Source organism: Danio aesculapii, chromosome 5 (genome assembly GCF_903798145.1).
Source record: "Danio aesculapii chromosome 5, fDanAes4.1, whole genome shotgun sequence".
NCBI lineage: Eukaryota > Metazoa > Chordata > Actinopteri > Cypriniformes > Danionidae > Danio > Danio aesculapii.
In genome coordinates this window covers 7327898-7350450 of record NC_079439.1, presented here as the reverse complement: position 1 = coordinate 7350450, position 22553 = coordinate 7327898, and the positions used below count along the sequence as shown (strand labels likewise).

Here is a 22553-nt window from a genome sequence, read left to right as displayed (position 1 = left end):
CCTAGGCTGGGTCAGTTGCCATTTCTGTGTGGAGTTTGCATAAATCATAAATCGTGAAAATATGGAACCTGTTTTTTTTCTTTGTTTTTATGTTTTATTTTCAGTTTTTGTACCCTGAGCTATAGTAAACAAAAAAAACACTTTTGTGTTTGTGCACACATGGCGAACAAAGCTCATTCTGTCATCTAATGCAATATCAATCTGCAATCAGATATTATATTATAAGTTTGACATAAAATACTGTATGCACACACTCAAAATCACACTCATACTCTTATGTGACCAAATCCGCTGACCTTTACTAAGAGCCCGTATTTGTCAAACATCCAGATCCTTTTCCTGGCATCTGCTTGAGACATTCCTAACTCCATCATCGCCATGACGATCAGGTTGGCAATTCCCAGTGCGGCCTTAAAAAAACCAAACAAACAAACAAACAAACAAACAAACAAACAAACAAAGAGCGAAAGTAGTTTAAAGTCTAAAGCTCACCATAAACGAGTACACCCCTGTTTGAAAATTTATATTTTGATCCATTTCTCAGTGAATATGGGTAATATATTTTGGTGCATTTGAACAAAACAGATTTATTAAACAGATATATTTATTTAAATAATATTTTAGTCACATAACATCTTTAGAAATGGAAAAATAATACATTTAAATTCATGCAAAAAATTGGACAAAAAATTACAACCTACAAAATTTCAACAAAAATTTTATAGATTTTTGTTTCTCTTTTTTTTTTTTCTTTTTGAAAAAAACATGCATTTAATATTTTTCCCTGCCGTATAAATGTGGGCTACTCATTTTCAGAGCGTTATCTTAAGTTGTTCCGTTAGATAAGCTCCAGATTTGGCTTCAGTGTTTACTAATCTAATGTATATACACAAGTATAATATTGTAAAGCTTCCTATAGAAAATATTAATTTAAATATTTGTGGGGGGGCTGTACTCACATATGCTGAGCACTGTATATATATATAAGCTGCATTGAAATTAAATCTCTCATCAAACCACACAGATTTAAAAAACGAGTGTTTGCATTGTAGTGATTTGAAACTGTATTGTGTTCCCACCTCTCCAGCACCCAGAAACAGAACTTTATGTTCAGTTAATGGCTTTCCCACAGCACGCTGAGCTGCCAGTAAACCTGCCAGAGCGACTGATGCAGTGCCTGCAGACACACAAACACAGCAGAAAATCATTATTACAGAACTGGAAGTTTCTGAAACTTTTATTTCAGTATGTTGACGCACTTCTAAATGGAATGGGTTATTGAGTAAGGGGCGGGGCTTTCGTTTTTTGCATCATTCACTCATAGCAAACTTATGTTAAGAGGGGCGTGGCTAAAATATTGTGGCTGAACCAGACATACTGACATCATCAGAGAAGGACTGTCCCTCCAAATGTAGAAGCAAACGCTCAGACTTTAATTGAAGATTACCAAAACGAGCTTAACTTGCACGAATTAATTACCTGTTCACCTAAAAATAATAATGTGTTATTTACAACAAAATATACACTGTACATTTTTATTTCAGACAGACTTTAAAGAAAACAGGTCAACAGTCAGGTTTAATTATTTTATCAAAACATTTTATCCAGTTTTTTACTAATTTTATCAATAGCGAAACTCATTTATTCACTCATTTTCCTTCAGCTTAGCCCCTTTATTCATCAGAGATCGCCACAGCAGAATGAACCGCCAAACTTATCCAGCATATGTTTTACACAGCAGATGCCTTTCCAGCCGCAACCCAGTACTGGGAAACATCCATACACACTCATTCACACACAGACTCATACACTATGGCCAATTTAGTTTAGTCAATTCCCCTATAGCGCATTTGTTTGGACTGGCCAGGAAACCGGAGCACCCGGAGGAAACCCATGCCAACACGGGGAGAACGTGCAAACTCCACACAGAAATGCCAACTGGCCCAGCCGGGATCCAGCCCAAAAATGAAAATTCTGTTATCAAGTACTTGCCCTCATGTCACTTCAAACCCATGAGACCTTCGTTTATCTTCTAAACACAAATTTAGATATTTTAGATGAAATCCTGGAGCTCTCCCATGCTCCATAGACAGCAATGCTGCTGAACGTCCAGAAAATGAACACCATTCATTGTGACTTCAGTGGTTCCTCTGTAATCCTACAAATCCCCAAGAACAGTTTATGTATTAAAAAAAACTGTTCAAACTTTGCTCGCTAATGTTTTCTCTTCCTCGTCAGGTCATCAGGGTGCACGTCTACTATGACGTCCAGACAGTACATTGTATTCCCTGTAGTAAATGTACACCCTGACCTTATATGGGGGTGAACAAAGTAATATTTACAGTTTTTTAGTGCACAAATTATTCTTGGAGCTTTGTATGACTATAGTTGAAGTCACACTGAATGTTTTGACAATGTATCTGACTTTGAACTTCTCGGGACCATTGCTGTTTATGGAAGATGAGAGCTCCAGGATTTCATCTAAAATACCGTAACTTGTGTTCTGAAGACAAACAAAATGTCTCAGGGGATACAAGTTGTATTAGCAGCTCAACTCTCAGAACATGGTAAACATAGTAAGTGTATTTATGCACACACACTATAATCTGTTGTTTTACTCCATAGAACTGCATATAAACGGGGTATAATGGCACACCAGGCACACCATTTTATAAAGGGTTAATGGTGCCAACTGATGATCAACAGTAAAAATTAAAAGTATTACCTCTTCCCAACAGGGAACACCACCAACCATCAAGAATGAATGATTACCTGGTGTCATGGCTTTGCAATCAAAAAAAAGTCATTATAATGGAAGTCAATGGGGCAAAAACAGACACCAACATAACGAAAGGGTAGTCCATTTAAACAGCACACAAGGGTCAACAACAATTCTGGCCTTTTACTTCTACTCTTGTACTTTACTCACCCTGGATGTCGTCATTGAAGGTGCAGTACTTCTCACGGTACTTCTTCAGGAATCGGAAAGCATTGTGATTCCCAAAGTCCTCAAATTGGATGAGCGTGTCCTGTCCGTACTTGTCCACCACCGCCTCCATGAACTCATCTATAAGATCGTCGTATCGCTGTGAACGGTCCCGCCGCTGGTACAGACCCATGTAGAATGGATCCCTCAGTAATTTCTGCGGAAACACATGTTACAAATATAGCATATAACGTTAAAATATAGCAGCTATTTTCACAAACTAGCAACAACTAACAGTCCTGTAGGGAATTTCCTTCTGAAATTAAGAGGAGCATTCAGTGTTCAGCATTCAGGAAGCAGAATCTGTACTAAAAGTAAAATAGTAGGTTTAACTATTATTTTACTTTATTTTTATTTCATGTATTAAATAAAATATTCCTTATTACTTATAAAGCCACAACAAAAGGGGCGGCACAGTGGCGCAGTGGTTAGAACCATCGCCTCACAGCAAGAAGGTCGCTGGTTCGAGTCCCGGCTGGGTCAGTTGCCATTTCTGTGTGGAGTTTGAGTTTGCATGTTCTCCCCATGTTGGGGTTATTCATATAATGAGCCATTCATATTAAGAACAGTTTAGAAGAATGATTTCATTCATTCATTTTCCTTCAGCTTAATCCCATGTTGATCAGGGGTCGCCACAGCGGAATGAACCGCCAACTATTCCAGCATATGTTTTACGCAGCGGATGCCCAAGCATTTCATTAATAAATATGCAATTAAAAACCACAAACAAATAAATACATAAAGTAAATAAGATTTATAACGTTAATGTAAGATAAATTTTGCATTTAAATGTACAAGTACCGTCAGTTCTAGCTTCTTTTTTAGAGAGTTATTTTAATAAACAATATATATATATATATATATATATATATATATATATATATATATTTTTTTTTTTTTTTTTTCATATGAATATAAGGGATAAGGGAAAGTTCAGCAAAAAATTATAATTCTGTCATCATTTACTCACCTATGGAAGCCCGTTCCCGCCACTAAATAAAAAGAATTAATTGAAAAAAAAAAAAAAAACGTAAAAAAAAATATTAAGTCAGAATTCTGAGTTATAAAGTCAGAATTCTGAGTTATTCTTATTCAGAATTCTTAATAACTCAGAATTCTGAGTTCAAATACTGTGCATTCCTGGCCTTTATTGGTAAACTGGGCTGCGAATCCATACCACATCACAAGCAGAGAACCTAAAGAAAGAGTCTTTAACACTTCATTTATGGTCAATCGCCATAACAGGAAACTCCTTTAAAACTCGCAATTCTGACTTAATAACTCGCAATTCTGACTTAATAACTCGCAGTTCTGACTTATTAACTCAGAATTCAGACTTTATAACTCGCAATTCTGACTTTATAACTCAGAATTCTGACTTTATAACTCGCAATTCTGACTTTATAACTCGCAATTCTGACTTTATAACTCAGAATTCTGACTTTATAACTTAATTTTATTATTATTTTTTTTTTTATTATTATTATTTTTTCAATTAATTATAATTTTTTTTTATTCAGTGGCGGGAACGGGCTTCCATACTCACCTGTTGTTTCAAACCTTTATGAATTTCATTTTTTTTTAGAACATAAACAGAAGGGGTGTCACAGTAGCTCAGTGGTTAGCACTGTCACCTCACAGCAAGAAGGTCGCTAGTTCAAGTACTGGCTGGGTCAGTTGGCATTTCTGTGTGGAGTTAGCGTGCTCTCCCTGTGTTGGCGGGGATTTCCTCCGGGTGCTCCCCCACAGTCCAAACACATGCATTATAGGTGAATTGGATGAAATAAATTGGCTGTAGTGTATGACTGTGTGAATGAATATGTATGGGTGTTTCCCAGTACTGGGTTGCAGCTGGAAGGGCATCCGCAGTGTAAACCATATGCTGAATAAGTTGCCGGTTCATTCCGCTGTGGCGACCCCTGATGAATAAAGGGACTAAGCTGAAGGAAAATAAATGACTGATAACCCTAACGTATGCATCAATTCAATTGTAAGAAATACATGTGGTTAAGCAAACAAAAATCATCCCACTGCCTTTAATGCTCTCAAAACAATGGAAATAAAACAACGTTTCGACCTACACAGTCTTCATCAGGCCAAACATGTGAAATACATGTGCACACACAAAGAGCACGCAGATACAAAATCTAATCACGGATGAATTGTTTAGAAAATGCATGTTTATTGACCTCATTATCCGTGCCCACATCAATGCAGACTGGCAGGCAACTCTCAGGCCGGATTCCAGCACAGGCCGTATAAAGACACAGCTTTCCTACAGGAATACCCATCCCGTACACTCCCAGATCCCCCAAACCCAGGATACGCTCGCCGTCCGTCACCACCACAGCCTGCAAACACACACAAACAGATCCATTACTGTAATAACAAATCTTAAAGAGCAGCTTGTAGGAACGATGTCCTAATATTGCACCCAACCGCTGGTTTAAATGCATCTAATTTCAAGAAACATTCTCATTTTCTAAGCAAACACATTTAATATTAATCAGTGCAAAAATATATTAATATTTTTGCACTGATTTTGATCTCATTCACTTGACAATTAAATTCTTTTAAAGAATTTAAAGTATCCCCGTAGACTATTTTTGAGGTGTATTTTTTAAATGGTTTAATATTTACAATGTTTCTGACTTTTATTTATAGATTTATAATGTTTATCCACTGCATAACTGTTTTGTTTTTGTTTTTTGCCATCCTTGTATTTTTTAAAGCACATTGAGAATTAGATTTTAATGGAGCTTTATAAAAAATAAATTATTATTGTTATTGTTATTATTATTATTGTTATTATTATTATTATTGTTATTATTATTATTATTATTATTATTATTATTATTATTATTATTATAATCAATTCTGGGGTCCGTTCTTCGTAGCTCGTTTAAATGACCTAAGATGATTTGGCAGATGCTGGATCTGTGAATCTTGATAACAGATCTCTGGCTAATTTGGTTCTTCAAACACGTTCGTGAATCAGATTAAAATGTCTGGATAAACTGATCTGAGATCGCTGTGTGTGTTGTGAAGGACAAATCTATCGATCCTCGAAACCATGATCAGCAATGCAACGATTGGCTGACGGCACAGCAGCGTAATGACATCATCTGATTAATATTCAATTATCCATGTGAGTAAAATTACATCAAATTCACAGTAAACGGTTTGTTAAATATGACACGCAATAACTTGTTGTGGGCTGCAGGCTTTACACTTTCATGTGTCAAGAGTATTCAGCAGTTTATTTAGTTTTACAGTTATAGCTGATTTTTTTATTAGCAGCCGGTTTCTTAATCAGTGTAAAGAATAACTGGATGTTTAAATTCATTTTGCATCACAAAAGCATTTTGATATCGTTCAAGGTGTCTGCAACTTTTGTGAAGCATCAAATCCCCGTCATATTAGCTGTCAAAACATGTTCATGACAACATAAATGTATTATTCCTTTAAAATAAGTCAAATTTTGTGCATGTCTATTGTCATACACTAATTGTATTAAAGCGATTGTACTCGTTTGTATCTAAAAAGTTCATATCAATACATTTTCTCTTTAAACCACCAGGTGGCAGTCTTTGTAATTTTATTTCGGAGTGCAGATTACATACATTTTATATATATATATATATATATATATATATATATATATATATATATATATATATATTTACTATTTTCCCAAGTGTGTATAACTACTACTGTAAGAAAATTTCAGAATTCGGTACATACTTTCAGTATTATCTTTGCTTGAACTGACCTGATCTAATCCTGTTTATATGAAATGAGCCTGCTTACGAGTAGGTTTGAGCTACCAGGACTGTTGCTATGACAACAACTTTCGAATGAGTTTTGAAGAACTAATCGATCCTGGTTCATGTCAAATCGTCAACAACCAAATCCAGCTAATTGAGTAATCCACGAACAAAGAACGGACCCCAGGACTTAGGGGACCTATCATTCACCAGGCACAATAAGGTGCAAGTCATGTATGGCGTGATTTGTTTTTATTTTCATACAGGCACAGGTGTTGTTTTCACGTTTTGCGCCACGTTGTTTAAATAGCAAATCTATTTGCGCCACTTTGTGGACTCATGGGTGTGCCGGTCTAAAAAGGAAGAGTGTTGAGGCGCATTGTTGGCACGTTGCTTTTTGAGGAACAAAAATAGACAGCGATTGACTAACTAAAAGCTGTTTTAAAGTCCAGCGTAGAGTTTTGTAATTTAAAGAGTGCGGTAGTTAAGCCTAGATGGGTCCAAAAGGCATACTCATTGCTTAATACACACAGGATGTATAGCAATACACAAATATCTTTACCCATGAAAACAAATAAAGGAATCAAATGTTACTAAATTATTATTTTCGACATAAATATAAAAACCAGTACCTCCATGCCTTCTTCACCTTGAGGAGTTTGTAATTCAGCTCTGTTGTGGTCAGTTTATTCATGATAATTTGCATTAGTATAATGTTATTATTAGTAGTCGTTTTTATTATGCTTAATTATATTTGTTTTAATGAAAAGAAGTTTAGATTTGTCCACCTGTTGGGTTTTGGAGATGTCTGCATCACCATATGGGGCATAAGAACGGGACGTGTGTTTGAATATAACTGGGTTGTTTAGACCACACTTCGTTAATAATGTTCATTTATACGTTTGCTGGAAATTAGAACTAACTTTAGAAATAGTTTTGAAACAAATCTTTGTGCTTATCAAGCGAAATTAAATCTGTAGGCTAATGGATGTCTTCAGTGGAGTGAGTTTCCACCGTTTCCTTACTTTCCTTTCCGTAAAGAGTAAAAGTAAAGTAAAGAGAAAGTAAAGTGGCTGAATGGAGGAGCCTCGTTCTTTATTCTCACGCTGCAGATGCTCTGTTTAACTGTTTTCTTGCTAGTGAAGCATTCAGTTACATTCTCTTACAAATTCAGCCATGTAAATAGCAAATGCACCATGGTGCGACGCAACTGAATCTTAAAGGGAGATAAGACTCTGATTGATTTAATGCACGTTATGCTCAAAACACACCCATAACTCGTTAAGAGAATGAGCACAACCCTGTTAGACCATGCGCCGGGCGCAGAGCGTATTTTTTTCATCCTTAAAATAGCAAAAGTGTGTATCAAATAGAACAAATAACATATAAATTACGACAAAAAAAAAAATCTTCCTAAAGAGATGGTCTCCTGTCATGCCTCTAATTCTTCAATAATGAGCCATACTGAACTCTGCGAACTATCGGAGAACAAGGATACCTTTTTCTTCCTTTCTTCACTTTATCTTTTTTTTTAAAATTTATTTCTTTTATTTTTTTTTCTTAATTTTTATTTTTATAATTATTATTATAATTGTTGTTGTATAAAATTTTCTTTCTTCTATATGTCCTAAGGACGCTTTCTGTTCTGTACATGTATTTACAACCATTTTGGTAGATAGAAATCAATGCTCTAACAAGTAAAAAAAACTGTTACACTATATTGTACTCCATGTAATGTTGTATTCTCTAATAAAAATAAGTTAAAAAAATAGCAAAAGTGGATTCGAACATGCCCTTAATGCTTTTGCACCATGCGCTTTAGACTTTGCATTTAGATCGTTAAAATAGAGACCTTAATGTCTATAAACCATTCCCTTCCATATACCAACTCTTCTCTGATTGGTCAGCTGGGCAATTCTGTTTTGAGTGGTTTTATCTCTTGTCTAAAACAAAACACCTATTTCAGAGTGTTCATATTTTGATGCAGACAGGTATTATGCAAATGTGTTACTTTGAAACTGCTCTCATAGATGGGTAGCAGGCAAAAGATTCAAAAACATAATGATCAGCTAATGCGATTCAGAGCCTACTCTTTACTTTTTTTATTATGCCATTTTTTGTTAAACAACTTTGCAGACTGTTTACATACGACAAAATAACCACAAATAAGAGCATTTTTTTAATACCCATATGACTTGCTCTTTTAAAAAAGGTAAATTATACATAAATCACAGTCTTAAGGTGATCATTTCCAAGCATAAATGTTGAAATCCAATACCTTGACAGTGGTATCTGGCCAATTATCCAATATGGAACGAATATGTCCTTGGTCCTTAATGGAGATAAAGAGACCTCTGTGGAGAAATAAATGAAACATCAAATCCCTCTGCCACACAATCTTATCTTACAACAATCAAACCAACATCAACAAACCGTCCTACTAACATACAGTACAAAGCAATATTTACAAATATTTCCATTTTGACTGTGCATCCATGTTTAATTCCATTCATCTTCATTCCCATAGCTCTTTTTACAACGTAGATTGTGTCAAAGCAGTAGATGAAGTTCTGTCAAAGCAGTAGATTCTGTCACCATGACCAGCAATCCAGTCCTGGCAGATTGCTGGTGAACTACACATGTGACTTTAACAAACTACAAATCCCATCATGCCGTTTCACACACACCAGTTGTCGATCACGCTTTATATAAGTGATTTTTGCATAATAGATGCCCTATAATGGCACATAAATGGATTAAATAATTTATAATAATCAACAAGAGCTAAAAGGTGTTTCATTTAGATTTCAGGATGAGTGTATTGAACTGTAGCTCACTTGGGTCTCCTGAAAATGTGTCCATACTGTGTGCAAGCGAGACCCACAGTCGGCGTATAGACGATGGGCATGAGGGCTTCAATGTCCTCCATGAGCACGCGGTAGAAGAGGCGCTCGTTCCTCTCTTGAATCCCCATCAGGTAGATATACCTGCACAAAGAAATCCATACATCATATATAGGGAGGAAAAATTAATTCTTACCCAACTCGAATGCTTCTGGAATATTGTGTATCCATCTAAAGATATGGCTTGGGTGGCCCTAGCGTGAGATATATATGACGTCTTTGAATATTGTTGTTGATGTCATTGTCTTGTGTGGAAAATTACAACAGGTCAGTAATGTAACCTTGAAGAATTGATATAAGCGGGAGAAAGCCCTCCCTTTCCTGTCACACTTTGCAGCGATCTGTGTTTTCTATAGCCTACATTGCAAAATGTCTCATGTTAAGGTCATTTTTGCGTATTATTTTGTGTATGAGATGAGGTTTTGTATTGGAAATTGTTATTAAGATTTGCGTGGTGAAGTGAGTGGATGTACTTCTGCAGTGGATCTGACATCTTTTTCAGATTCTTCTGGAAGCGCATGGCTTGGGTGTCCTGGGTCTCGATCTTTGATGGTAAAAGACCATGAATGCCCAACATCTGCCGTTCCTTTAGAGTGAACGCCATGCCCTGTGTGACAACAAATACACAATTATTTATTGTTTAATTTTCTGTACCTTATAAGAGTGGTGTTGTTATAATATTTTCTGTCCGTTTTTCTTCTGATTTTGGGCATATCACATTTAAAAATAAAGTGTAAATTACTGAATGCCTGTTGATTGTGCGATGATGAAAATTGGCATTAAATATATTTGACAAGATTCACAACCAGTATAAAAAAATAAAATAAAATAAAAAGTTTGGAATTATTTGTAACATTACTTATTATTTATTTATAAATGTACACAAACTGACATTCAGTATGTCACTGTCTACAAACAGGGTCACATTTCACAACCTGCTGTAAAATAAAATAAAAGAAAAGAAAATAATTAAATATAAAAAAAATAAATAAAAGTTATAAATTTTTTGTAATATTTTTTCCATTTAATTATTTTTTAATGATTTTTCTTATTTCTATAAATGTACACAAACAGACATGCCTCAAACAGGCTCATGTTTCACAACTTGCTGTAAAATAAAATAAAACAAAGAACAAAAGTTAGGAATTATTTGTAATTACTTTTCAATTATTTCAATGTAATTTTTTTTCTATTTATTAATTATTTTCTAATTTCTCAAAAAAATTTAATTAAAATAAATATAAACTAAAAATAATATAAAAGTTAGGAATTATTTGTAATTTTCACAACTTGCTGTAAAATAAAATAAAATAAAAAATAAAATAAAATAAAATACAAAAAAAAAAAAAAAAAAAGCTAGGAATTTTTGTAATTTTCACAACTTACTAAATATAATTAAATAAAAATTAAAATTAAATTAAATTAAAATTAACTAAAATAAAAGTTAGTAATTATTTGTAATATTCACAACTTGCTGTAAAAATTTAATACAATTAAATTAAATAAAATTTTTAATTAATATAAACATAAACAAAAAAATTAAATAAAAAAAATTAAAACAGGATCACATTTGCTGCAAGATAAAATAAAAAAGTATTAAATAAATAAATTTAATTACATAAAATTTACTTAAATAAAAAATTTATGGTTTTAAACTAGCTGCAAAAAAATAATAAAATCTTATTCCTATTTCTATGAATGTCCACAAGCTGACATTCAACACTACACTGTCAACAAATGGTCACATTTCATAACTCTCTTCTTCTGTGTTTTCATATAATCAATTCTGTTGGATAACAGGTTTGTTTAAATCCCCAATCATAATGTATACACTACCTGACAAAAGTCTTGTCACCTATCCAAGTTTTAGGAACAACAAATAATAACTTGACTTCTAGTTGATCATTTGGTCTCAGAAGTGGCTTATATGAAAGGCAAAAGCCTCTAGATTATGCTTATATTACCAAAATAAAACATGATCATGTCTTGATTTTGAATTATTTAATTAGGACAGTAAAGTCTGACTTTGCTTAGACAAAAGTCTTGTCACTGAACAGAAATAATGTCCAGTGTAGAATATGTCGTCTTGCTGCAGTTGAAAAAGAGTTCATCATGAGCTTGGACGACTGCATCCATACATCTCTGCAATGACTCAAATCACTGATTAATAAAGTCATCTGGAATGGCAAAGAAAGCGTTCTTGCAGGACTCCCAGAGTTCATCAAGATTCTTTGGATTCATCTTCAATGCCTCCTCCATCTTACCCCAGACATGCTCAATAATGTTCATCTCTGGTGACTGGGCTGGCCAATCATGGAGCACCTTGACCTTCTTTGCTTTCAGGAACTTTGATGTGGAGGCTGAAGTATGAGAAGGAGCGCTATCCTGCTGGAGAATTTGCCCTCTCCTGTGGTTTGTAATGTAATGGGCAGCACAAATGTCTTGATACCTCAGGCTGTTGATGTTGCCATCCACTCTGCAGATCTCACGCACGCCCCCATACTGAATGTGACCCCAAAATATATATATATATATATATATATATACACACACATACACATATATATATACACATATACACGCACACAACACACATGATGCTTGCCAACAAAAATCTGAGACAAAGCCATACACACAAAAACACTGCAGATGGTTCAATCTAACACAATGTCGTGACTAGTGACTAGTATGTAGGTCAGAGAGCACAAAAGGCCATACAGACAGCCTGACACACTGCCTGTTTGCTGGCCTGGAGCAGCTCTGCTTTTCTGTACATTAAAAGCAGACATGACTGACTGACCTGAGACACCATAAATGTAATGCATTCATCCTGTGTGTGCAGGAAACTGAGTGAGATCAAAGCAGAGCGGTGGCCAATAAGAGCCATCCAGGAGGAAACACCCATATATAATATACAGAACAGCACCGCCCACAGAGGAGCTGCATTTTCTTTACATTCCACATGCCTGATCTGTGTGTGTGTGTGTGTGTGTGTGTGCACAATTTAGTTCATTAATTCACATATAGCACATGTGTTTGGACTGTGGGTGAACCCAGAGCACCCGGAGGAAACCCACGCCAACACGGGGAGAACATGCAAACTCCACACAGAAATACCAACTAGCCCAGCCGGTACTCGAACCAGGGACCTTCTTGCTGTGAGGTGACAGCGCTAACCACAGAGCCTTGTAGTTTCAGTCATATCTTAATCTTCTGAATCATTGTAGTTTTAGTTGAATACATTTCATAATACAGTCGACTAAATCTACTTTGTCCCTTTACATTCATAGTTTAGATTTGCACAACAAACCGTCGGGGTTTAATATCCAACACGAAATAAACGTCCTGAAGAAACACGGCCATGTATTTCAGTGCACGTGGCACTTCTGCTGAGTCACTCCTCTAATGCTTTCCAGACAAAAGCGATCAGACACACACATACACACAAAAACAGCACGGTGACCTTGTAATATGAAGTCCTGTCAGATAATAAAAAAATGGGTTCAGCTACAGCATATACTGTTGATTTAAAACATCTGAGCTCATAACAGGACTGTTTTTAAAGGTACAGTGGGTATAGAAGTATTGAACACGTCTAAGGAGGACTAAAACCAGCAAAAACAATAAATAAATATGCAAATAAATAAATAAATAAATAAATAAATAAATATATATATATATATATATATATATATATATATATATATATATATATATATATATATATATATATATATATATACAAATTCCTGCATAAATAAATATATAAATAATTATTAGTGCTGGCAGATACATAATGAAATAAATTACACGAATGTTGGGGGAATAAGAAAATGTGCAATTTATTTAATCATTTATCTGCCCGCATTTTTTATTATTCATACAGAAATTTGTAGATTTATCTATACATTTATTTATTTTCATATTTATTTATTCATTGTTTTATTAACGCAGGAATTTATTTACTCATTTATTTATTTATTTTCACATTGTTTTTTGTTTTTGCAGTTTTCGTCCTTTACTACACGTGATGATTTTTACTGCTAAATATATTTATTTATTTTTTAATTAAATTTGTAAATAAAGCACTTCAAATAGACAATATATATATATATATATATATATATATATATATATATATATATATATATATATATATATATATATATATATATATATATATATATATATATATATATATATATATATATATTTGTAGAAAAAAACACAGAAATGTAAAAATATAAAAATAAATAAAAGCAAATAAAAGAAAGAAATACATACATATATGTATAAATATGATTTCTTCAGTTGAAGTCAGAATTATTAGCCCCCCTACACGAATGTTGGGGGAATAAGAAAATGTGCAATTTATTTAATCATTTATCTGCCCGCATTTTTTATTATTCATACAGAAATTTGTAGATTTATCTATACATTTATTTATTTTCATATTTATTTATTCATTGTTTTATTAACGCAGGAATTTATTTACTCATTTATTTATTTATTTTCACATTGTTTTTTGTTTTTGCAGTTTTCGTCCTTTACTACACGTGATGATTTTTACTGCTAAATATATTTATTTATTTTTTAATTAAATTTGTAAATAAAGCACTTCAAATAGACAATATATATATATATATATATATATATATATATATATATATATATATATATATATATATATATATATATATATATATATATATATATATATATATATATATTTGTAGAAAAAAACACAGAAATGTAAAAATATAAAAATAAATAAAAGCAAATAAAAGAAAGAAATACATACATATATGTATAAATATGATTTCTTCAGTTGAAGTCAGAATTATTAGCCCCCCTATTTATTTTTTCCCCCCAATTTCTAAACATAATAGTTTTAGTCACCTTGTTAGTGCGTGGGTTGAGCATTAGCGGTTTTCCCTTCTCTTTAGTGTGAACCCATCTGCACATGCTCACACACGGCCTCACACTCGTGCTCAGTCTGGACAGCATGACTGCACACCTGCAAAATAATTTAAAAAAAGGAATTAGAAATATACATAGCTTAATATAAAACCCAAACACCAACAGATTAATCAGACCAACAATATCTGATAGAAGACTTCACACACTGAATTATTAAAGCTGATCTGTCAGCAGCACTGGATTCTCACTCTATAATTCACACTTATTTGGCATAATTATGTGAAAAACAATTCACAGTTATTATAATATTATGAATAAAATGCGTTTTACAGTACTCAGTTGGTTTGAGTTCTCTTCATTTATTGTACTGTAAAACCCAAAAAGTTAAATTAACTCAAACCGTTTGAGGAAACTGATTGCAACAAACCATTTAAGTTCAAAAACTAATCCTAATGAGTACTGTGAACTTAATCCATTTGAGTAAACGAAGCAATCCGAGCCCAGTAAAACCCGATAAATGAAGAGAACTCAAAAGGAAATCTTTTGAAAAATGCTGGTTGCTGAGTACTGTAAAACCCAATAAGTTAAGGCAACTCAAACCGTTTGAGGAAACCCAATTGCTACAAACCATTTGAGTTAAAAAAACTAATCTATATGAGTACTGTGAACTTACTCCATTTAAGTTGAAGTAATGAGGTATTTAATGAACACATTACCTTCAGAACTGAGTTCAAAACTCTTTTCAAATGAGTAGAATTAACTTTCAGTAAATCTCGAGTTAATTAAACTAATTTCATTTGATAAAGTTGACTGTTGGGTTTTTCTGTGCTCAAATTGCTTCATTTACTCAAATGGATTAAGTTCACAGTACTCATTAGGATTAGTTTTTGAACTTTATAGGTTTGTTGCAATCGGTTTCCTCGAATGGTTTGAGTTACCTTAACTTTCTGGGTTTTACAGTGTATAGATTAACAATAAATAAATGTAACATAAATCACCACACTACAAGATTAAATAAAATCTCAATTTAAAGACTTAAAGAGAGGTCCATTAATGTAAAAGTCCAACATGAACAGTGAACCTGTATGTATTTTTAAAATATAACTTTACTTAAATTTCCAGGCAGCAACTTCAAGTATATAATTATGGTCAAAAGGAGTTTATTTGATAAAAAAAGGTTTAATTTAGTAAATACTAAACTTTCTATAATCTCATTTTGGGCAGCTATGAACTACCATAAAGGAGTATTTCATCTAAACAACAATGCACCCTAATACTTTAAGTAAGAGTTCCCCCAAAATGAAAACTCTGTCATCATTTACTCACCCTTTACTTGATTCAAACCTTTATGAGTTTCCTTCTCCTAGTAAGCACAAAGAGAAGATATTTTGAAGAATGCTAAACCCTGTAACCATTGACTTCCATGGTATTTGTTTTTCCTACTATGGAAGTCAATGGTTACAGGGTTTTAGCATTCTTCAAAATATCAGAAGAAAGAAACTCTTGAAGGTTTGGAACACACCTGTCAACCCTCCTGTTTTTCCTGGGATTCTCCTGTATTTTATAATTCTATCCTGCCATCATCCTTTAAAGATACTTTCCCGTATTTTTAATCTTTCTATGAAGGGTGACAATAAACATTAAAGAGCCGATCCTCCCTATACGCAACCCATACCGCCGAACCACCAGGAGACGCCCCTTGCTCTTAAATGTGAATCAGTTCTGTGCTTTCTTTTTATTTAGGCATGAAAACAGTCCTTAAAACAGACAGTTCATGTAGCGGTGAGTGACTGTCAGACATAAATAGATGCTGCAGTTTCCCAAACGGATTCTGTGTACGCGATTTAAAGTGGAGCAAAAGTGGGCACTCTGGGTTTCGGGTGTTTGTTTGAACAGACATATACACACAATAATAATAATAATAATAATAATAATAATAATAATAATAATAATAATAATAATAATAATAATAATAATAATAATAACAACATATAAACATGTCAATCTTGGTGGGTTTTTTTGTAAACACAACACATTTTGTCTTAAATGAGTATGTTTTAAAAGGTTATCTCTTATTTTCACATCCCAGTGTTGACAGGTATGGTTTGGAACCACTGAAAAAAATATTCAAAGATGATTCCTTGGATTTACTCAATTTTTTATGTTAAGTGGTTGTAAACAATTTATTTGGGTTGAAATTAAACAAACAAATTAAGTTGAACATTATTAAGTTTAATTTGTTTGTTTAAATTCAACACAAATAAACTGTTTGCAACAGTTTTGCATGCAACCCTTTTTTCAGTAGGCAGAGAATTTTTTCATTTTTGGGTGAACTATCCCTTTAACGGACTCCAATAAATAATAAAGGATGCATTCGATTGCTAAATACAAGACATTATGATACAGCATTAGGTAGGCAATGGTTCACATTAAATAATGTAACTAGGACAAAATTAACATTTTTAAAGGACTGTGCCCTTAAGAGTACACCACATCATTGACTCATTTTTGAATGAACTTAAAGATATAGTCCACATAAGTGACATTTACTCACCTTTCACTTATTCAAAATTTATGTGAATTTCTTTCTTCTGTTGAACACAAAAGGAGATCATTTGAATTCATTCCATTGTAATTTTTATCTACTATGTACAGCTGAAATCAAAAGTATTGGCCCTCCTGTGAATTTTTTTAAATATTTCCCAAATGATGTTTAACAGAGTAAAGAAATTTTCACAGTATGTCCGATAATATTTTTTCTTCTGGAGAAAGTCTTATTTGTTTTATTTCGGCGAGAATGAAAGCAGTTTTTAATTTTTTAAAAACCATATTATGGTCTATATTATTAGCCTCCTTAAGCAATATACATTGAAGTCAGAATTATTAGCTCCCCTGTTTATTTTTTCCCCCCAATTTCTGTTTAACGGAGAGAAGAGTTTTCCAACACATTTCTAAACATAATAGTTTTAATAACTCATTTCTAATAACTGATTTATATTATCTTTGCCATGATGACAGCACATAATATTTGACTAGATATCTTTCAAGACACTTCTATACAGCTTAAAGTGACATTTAAAGTTTTAACTAGGTTAATTAGGTTAACTAGGCAGGTTAGGGTAATTAGGCAAGTTATTGTATAACGATGGTTTGTTCTGTAGACAGTCAAAAAAATAGATAGCTTAAAGGGGCTAATAATTTTGACCCTAAAATGGCGTTTAAAAATGAAAAACTGCTTTAATTCTATCTGAAATAAAACAAATAAGACTTTCTCCAGAAGAAAAAATATTATGAGACATACCGTGAAAATTTCCTTGCTCTGTTAAACAACATTTGGGAAATATTTAAAAAATAAAAATCAAAGGCTGGCTAATAATTCTGACTTCAACTGTATATTTTTTCGATTGTCTACAGCAGGGTTCCCCAAAATTTTCAGCCCCTAACCCCCAAAATAGCAATGCCAGTGACTCGTGACCTCCACATTCCTCGGAGGTGGTTATAAATATAGAAATGTTGCGCACACAACAATAGGCCCATATAAACATCAGCAAATTGTGAGCTATAATTTATTTAGTCATTTATTGATTTGTTTACTTTAATATTAACCTCCCCTAATGAGACTGGTGGGCACAATGTTTTCAGGACAAGTCTATTGGTTTAATTTTGGAGACCGCCACTCATTTGCATACTTTTAATGTTGGGGAATTTGTTCCCAGAGTATTGAAAATGGTACCGAATATCGATATTTTTCAAGGTATCGTATCGAAGTTGGAAATTCCAGTATTGTAAGTGACAACACTACAGAACAAACCACTGTTGTCTAATGACTTGCCTAATTACACGAACATGCCTAGTTAACCTAATTAATCTAGTTAAGCATTTAAATGTCACTTTAAGCTGAATACTAACATCTTGTAGTATCCAGTCAAATATTATTTACTGTCATCATGACAAAGACAAAATAAATCAGTTATTAGAGATGAGTTATTAAAACTATTATGTTTAGAAATGGGGTGGCATGACGGCTCAGTGGTTAGAACTGTCGCCTCACAGCAAGAAGGTTGCTAGTTCAAGTCCCGGCTGAACCAGTTGGCATTTCTGTGTGGAGTTTGCAAGTTCTCCCCGTGTTGGTGTGGTTTTCCTCCAGGTGCTCCGGGTTCCGCCACAGTACAAAGAAATGCGCTACAGGTGAATTGGATGAACGAAACTGTTCACCCAGCATCCTCTATTCAGCTAGTACAAAATGCAGCTGCCAAAGTTCTTACCAGGTCTAGAAAATATGATCACATCACCCCAATTTTATCCTCCTTACACTGGCTGCCTGTTAAGTTTTGTATTGAATTTAAAATATTACTTCTTATCTATAAAGCTTTAAATAATCTAGCTCCTGTTTATCTAACCAATCTTCTGTCTCGCTACAATCCAACTCGCTCTTTAAGATCTCAAAACTCAGGGCTTCTGGTAGTACCTAGAATAGCAAAGTCGAGTAAAGGAGGTCGAGCCTTCTCATTTATAGCTCCTAAACTCTGGAATAGCCTTCCTGATAATGTCCGAGGCTCAGACACACTCTCGCAGTTCATAACTAGATTAAAGACCTATCTTTTTAGTAAAGCATACACTCAGTGCATCACTTAGCGATATGATGCATGAATGTACCCCACCCAGGTTTCTGCATCTCGTTTATATACACTATGAACAGCAGCTATGCTAATTATTCTCTATTTCCACCTGGGGATACTCATGCCGAGGCCTCCAGAAATTATGCAGTGCCACTGATGCAATCCAAGACCTGCGAAGAGATAATCCCAAGGTTTACATATCCTGGACCAGGCCGTATCCTGAGCAGCTGCTGTGGCGGTCATGGAGGAGTAGAGAGCATGTGTCTGATGTGAGACTCCAGGGACAGACGAGTCTTCGCTGACGTCCAGCGTTCTCCAGCCTCCGGCGCCTAGACTGCAGCTCTGCACAAGACGTTTGGCCAGAAGAGAAATGGTCGTGCCCAACTGAGCCTGGTTTCTCTCAAGGTTTTTTGTCTCCTTCACTTTTGCCAATTGGTCAAGTTTGTTCCTCGCCGCGGTCGACACTGGCTTACATAGTTCGGGATTCAATAGTTTCAATTCACTATAATCTTCTATGTGAAGCTGCTTTGACACAATCTACATTGTGAAAGCACTATAGAGATAAAGATAAATTGAATTGTCCGTAGTGTATGAGTGTGTGTGTGTGAATGTGAGAGTCTATGGGTGTTTTCCGATACTGGGTTGCAGCTAGAAGGGCATCCGCTGTGTAAAACATATGCTGGATAAGTTGGCGGTTCATTCCGCTGTGGTAACCCCTGATAAATGAGGGACTAAACCGAAGGAAAATGAATGAACTATTTATTTATTGTAATTGCATTTTCACCAATTCACGTAACCCCCGCGCTTTTCTTATGAAACATCCTCAATGTTCAGTTGTGACCTGTATTTGTAGTTTTAATGTATTTGATTGCCATAAAAGTGTCAGAAAGTTTAACCTGGAGCTATAAAATCAATCTGTGTTAATGTACAATCTATTCTAACACACAATCCATTCATTCGTTCATTTTCTTTTCGGCTTAGTCCCTTTATTAATCCAGGGTCGCCACAGCGGAATGAACCGCCAACTTATCCAGCACATGTTTTACACATCGGATGCCCTTCGAGCCGCAACCCATCTCTGGAAAACATCCATACACACTCACTCACACGCTACGGACAATTTAGCCTTCCCAATTCACCTTACCACATGTCTTTGGACTGTAAAGTGAAGCACCCGGAGGAAACCCATGCGAATGCAGGGAGAACATGCAAACTCCACACATAAACGCTAACTGACCCAGCTGAGGCTCGAACTAGCGACCTTCTTGCTGTGGGGGAACCGCACTACCTACTGCCCCACTGCATCCCCCACACACAATCCAATGATAAACAAATTAAAGGCAGATGGCTTTTCATTTGCATGTTGTTGCTTTTTATTTAACTGTTAACTACTATTTCTATCTTCTGTGGGTTATGGATGAGTTTAATAAAATTAGTTTAATAAAATTAGTTTAATAAAGTTTATTTGACTTTTGGAAATCACCAAGCCCCCTGTCATTGTCCTGCGACCCCCACTTTGGGAACCCCTGGTCTATAGAACAAGCCACTGTTATACAATGACTTGTCTAATTAACCCAGTTAAGCCTTTAAATGTCACTTTAAGCTGAATACTAGTATCTTGAAAAATATCTAGTCAAATATTATTTACTGTCATCATGGCAAAGATAAAATAATCAGTTATTAGAAATGAGTTATTAAAACTATTATGTTTAGAAATGTGTTGAAAAAAATCTCTATTAAACAGAAATTGGGGGAAAAATAAGTAGGGGGCTAATAATTCTGAGTTCAACTGTATATATAATGTCATTTATTTACTACTACATCAATTATTACTACTACCTCTACTACTGCAATGACCACTACTATTGAAACCCCTACTACTACTCCAACGACTATTACGATTACAACAACAGCTACTACAACTACAACTATTACTAATACAACAACAATAACAACAACCTAAATAGTGACAGTGGTAGTAATACTACTACTAATAATAATAATAATAATAATAATAATAGGGAGATAACAGGAAAAGGACAAGTCAGATTAGTAATAATAATAATAACCCAACTGTACTTGGGTGAACTATCCCTTTAAGACTGCATCACATTATTTCACTCAGCAGCACCACAGAAACAATAATCACCCTTCCCCCATGTATTGACCTTACAGTAGGAGAGACACTCGGCGTCACACACACTTACACTGATCTTGCTCTCACAATCTCAACTACGTACAATGAACGAGATTAACCAAGGATTTACGATCTAAATCAGTGTCTCATGAGAGAAGCGCAGGGGTTTTATGAGACGATGAAAATGCAATTAAAATAAAGAATTTATTCACTCATTAATTTTCCTTCGGCTTTATCCCGTATTCATCTAGGGTCACCACAGTGGAATGAACCGGCAATTATTCCAGCATATGTTTTACACAGCGGATGGCCTTCCAGCCGCAACCCAGTACTGGGAAACACCCATACACTCTCACATTCACACTCATACAATACGGCCAATTTAGCTCATTCAGTTCACCTATAGTGTATATGTTTGGACTGTGGGGAAAACCGGAGCACCCGGAGGAAACCAACACTAGCACGGGGAGAACATTCAAACTCCACACAGAAATGCCAACTGACCCAGCCGGGACTCAAACCAGCGACCTTCTTGCTGTGAGGCGACAGTGCCAACCACTGAGCCACTGTGTTGCCCCAAAAAGGGAATAAATTACAAAAAAGATTTGTGCAATCTCATCTTACGTTCTGATTAAAACAAGTGTTAAATCTTAATACTGTTATTAATTATTCATCTCCCTTCTGGTGAGAAGAAAGAAAATGAAGCGAGATTGCATCATTTTAAATACATCAGCACCGATATATTGATATTTAACAACACTCCTGTATTTAATCTGAAAATAATATATTTTTAAAGAGGCTAATAATGTTAGCGCCAATAGAAAGTCAGCGCATATCGCCTAGTTGACTCAACTCAAAATTGCAAGGCAACTTGCTGTAGAGCTTTTTTGAGTCAGGTAGATATGGGATGATTAATGTTTTCAAGGTATACCGCGATTTGGAAAAGTCAAGGTTTCAAAATCGCCAAATTTCTCTGCTATGCCGTTCCTAAGGTAAAATTGTACGTTTTTTTTGTTATTTTTTTAGAACAACAGTATCTCCGGCAGAAAACATCTCCAAAGATTCCATTTTAAATTGTACAGAAATCTGTGTTTTTGAAACAAACGAAGAATAATTTAATGACTTCTTTGAATTATTTAGCCTATTATTTATACATAGCCTATTATGTATACATCCCAGCAGGCACACAGCATCATAAGACGTAAATATAAGGTTAGATCA

At 34.4% G+C, this 22553-nt stretch overlaps 1 protein-coding gene across 1 annotated transcript in view; it reads right to left on the bottom strand.

Annotated features, from left to right (window-relative positions):
- The window catches only part of me2 (malic enzyme 2, NAD(+)-dependent, mitochondrial), a 41338-nt gene that overhangs the window by 9213 nt on the left and 9572 nt on the right, over positions 1-22553 (bottom strand). The window contains exons 2-9 of the mRNA XM_056457305.1: positions 14556-14673; positions 10130-10263; positions 9591-9740; positions 9032-9107; positions 5176-5337; positions 2930-3143; positions 1080-1177; positions 297-410 (exon numbers count right to left, since the gene is read on the bottom strand). Coding sequence (XP_056313280.1) covers positions 297-410; positions 1080-1177; positions 2930-3143; positions 5176-5337; positions 9032-9107; positions 9591-9740; positions 10130-10263; positions 14556-14663 — 1056 coding nt within the window. The 5' untranslated portion in view covers positions 14664-14673. The remainder of the gene's footprint in view (positions 1-296; positions 411-1079; positions 1178-2929; positions 3144-5175; positions 5338-9031; positions 9108-9590; positions 9741-10129; positions 10264-14555; positions 14674-22553) is intronic.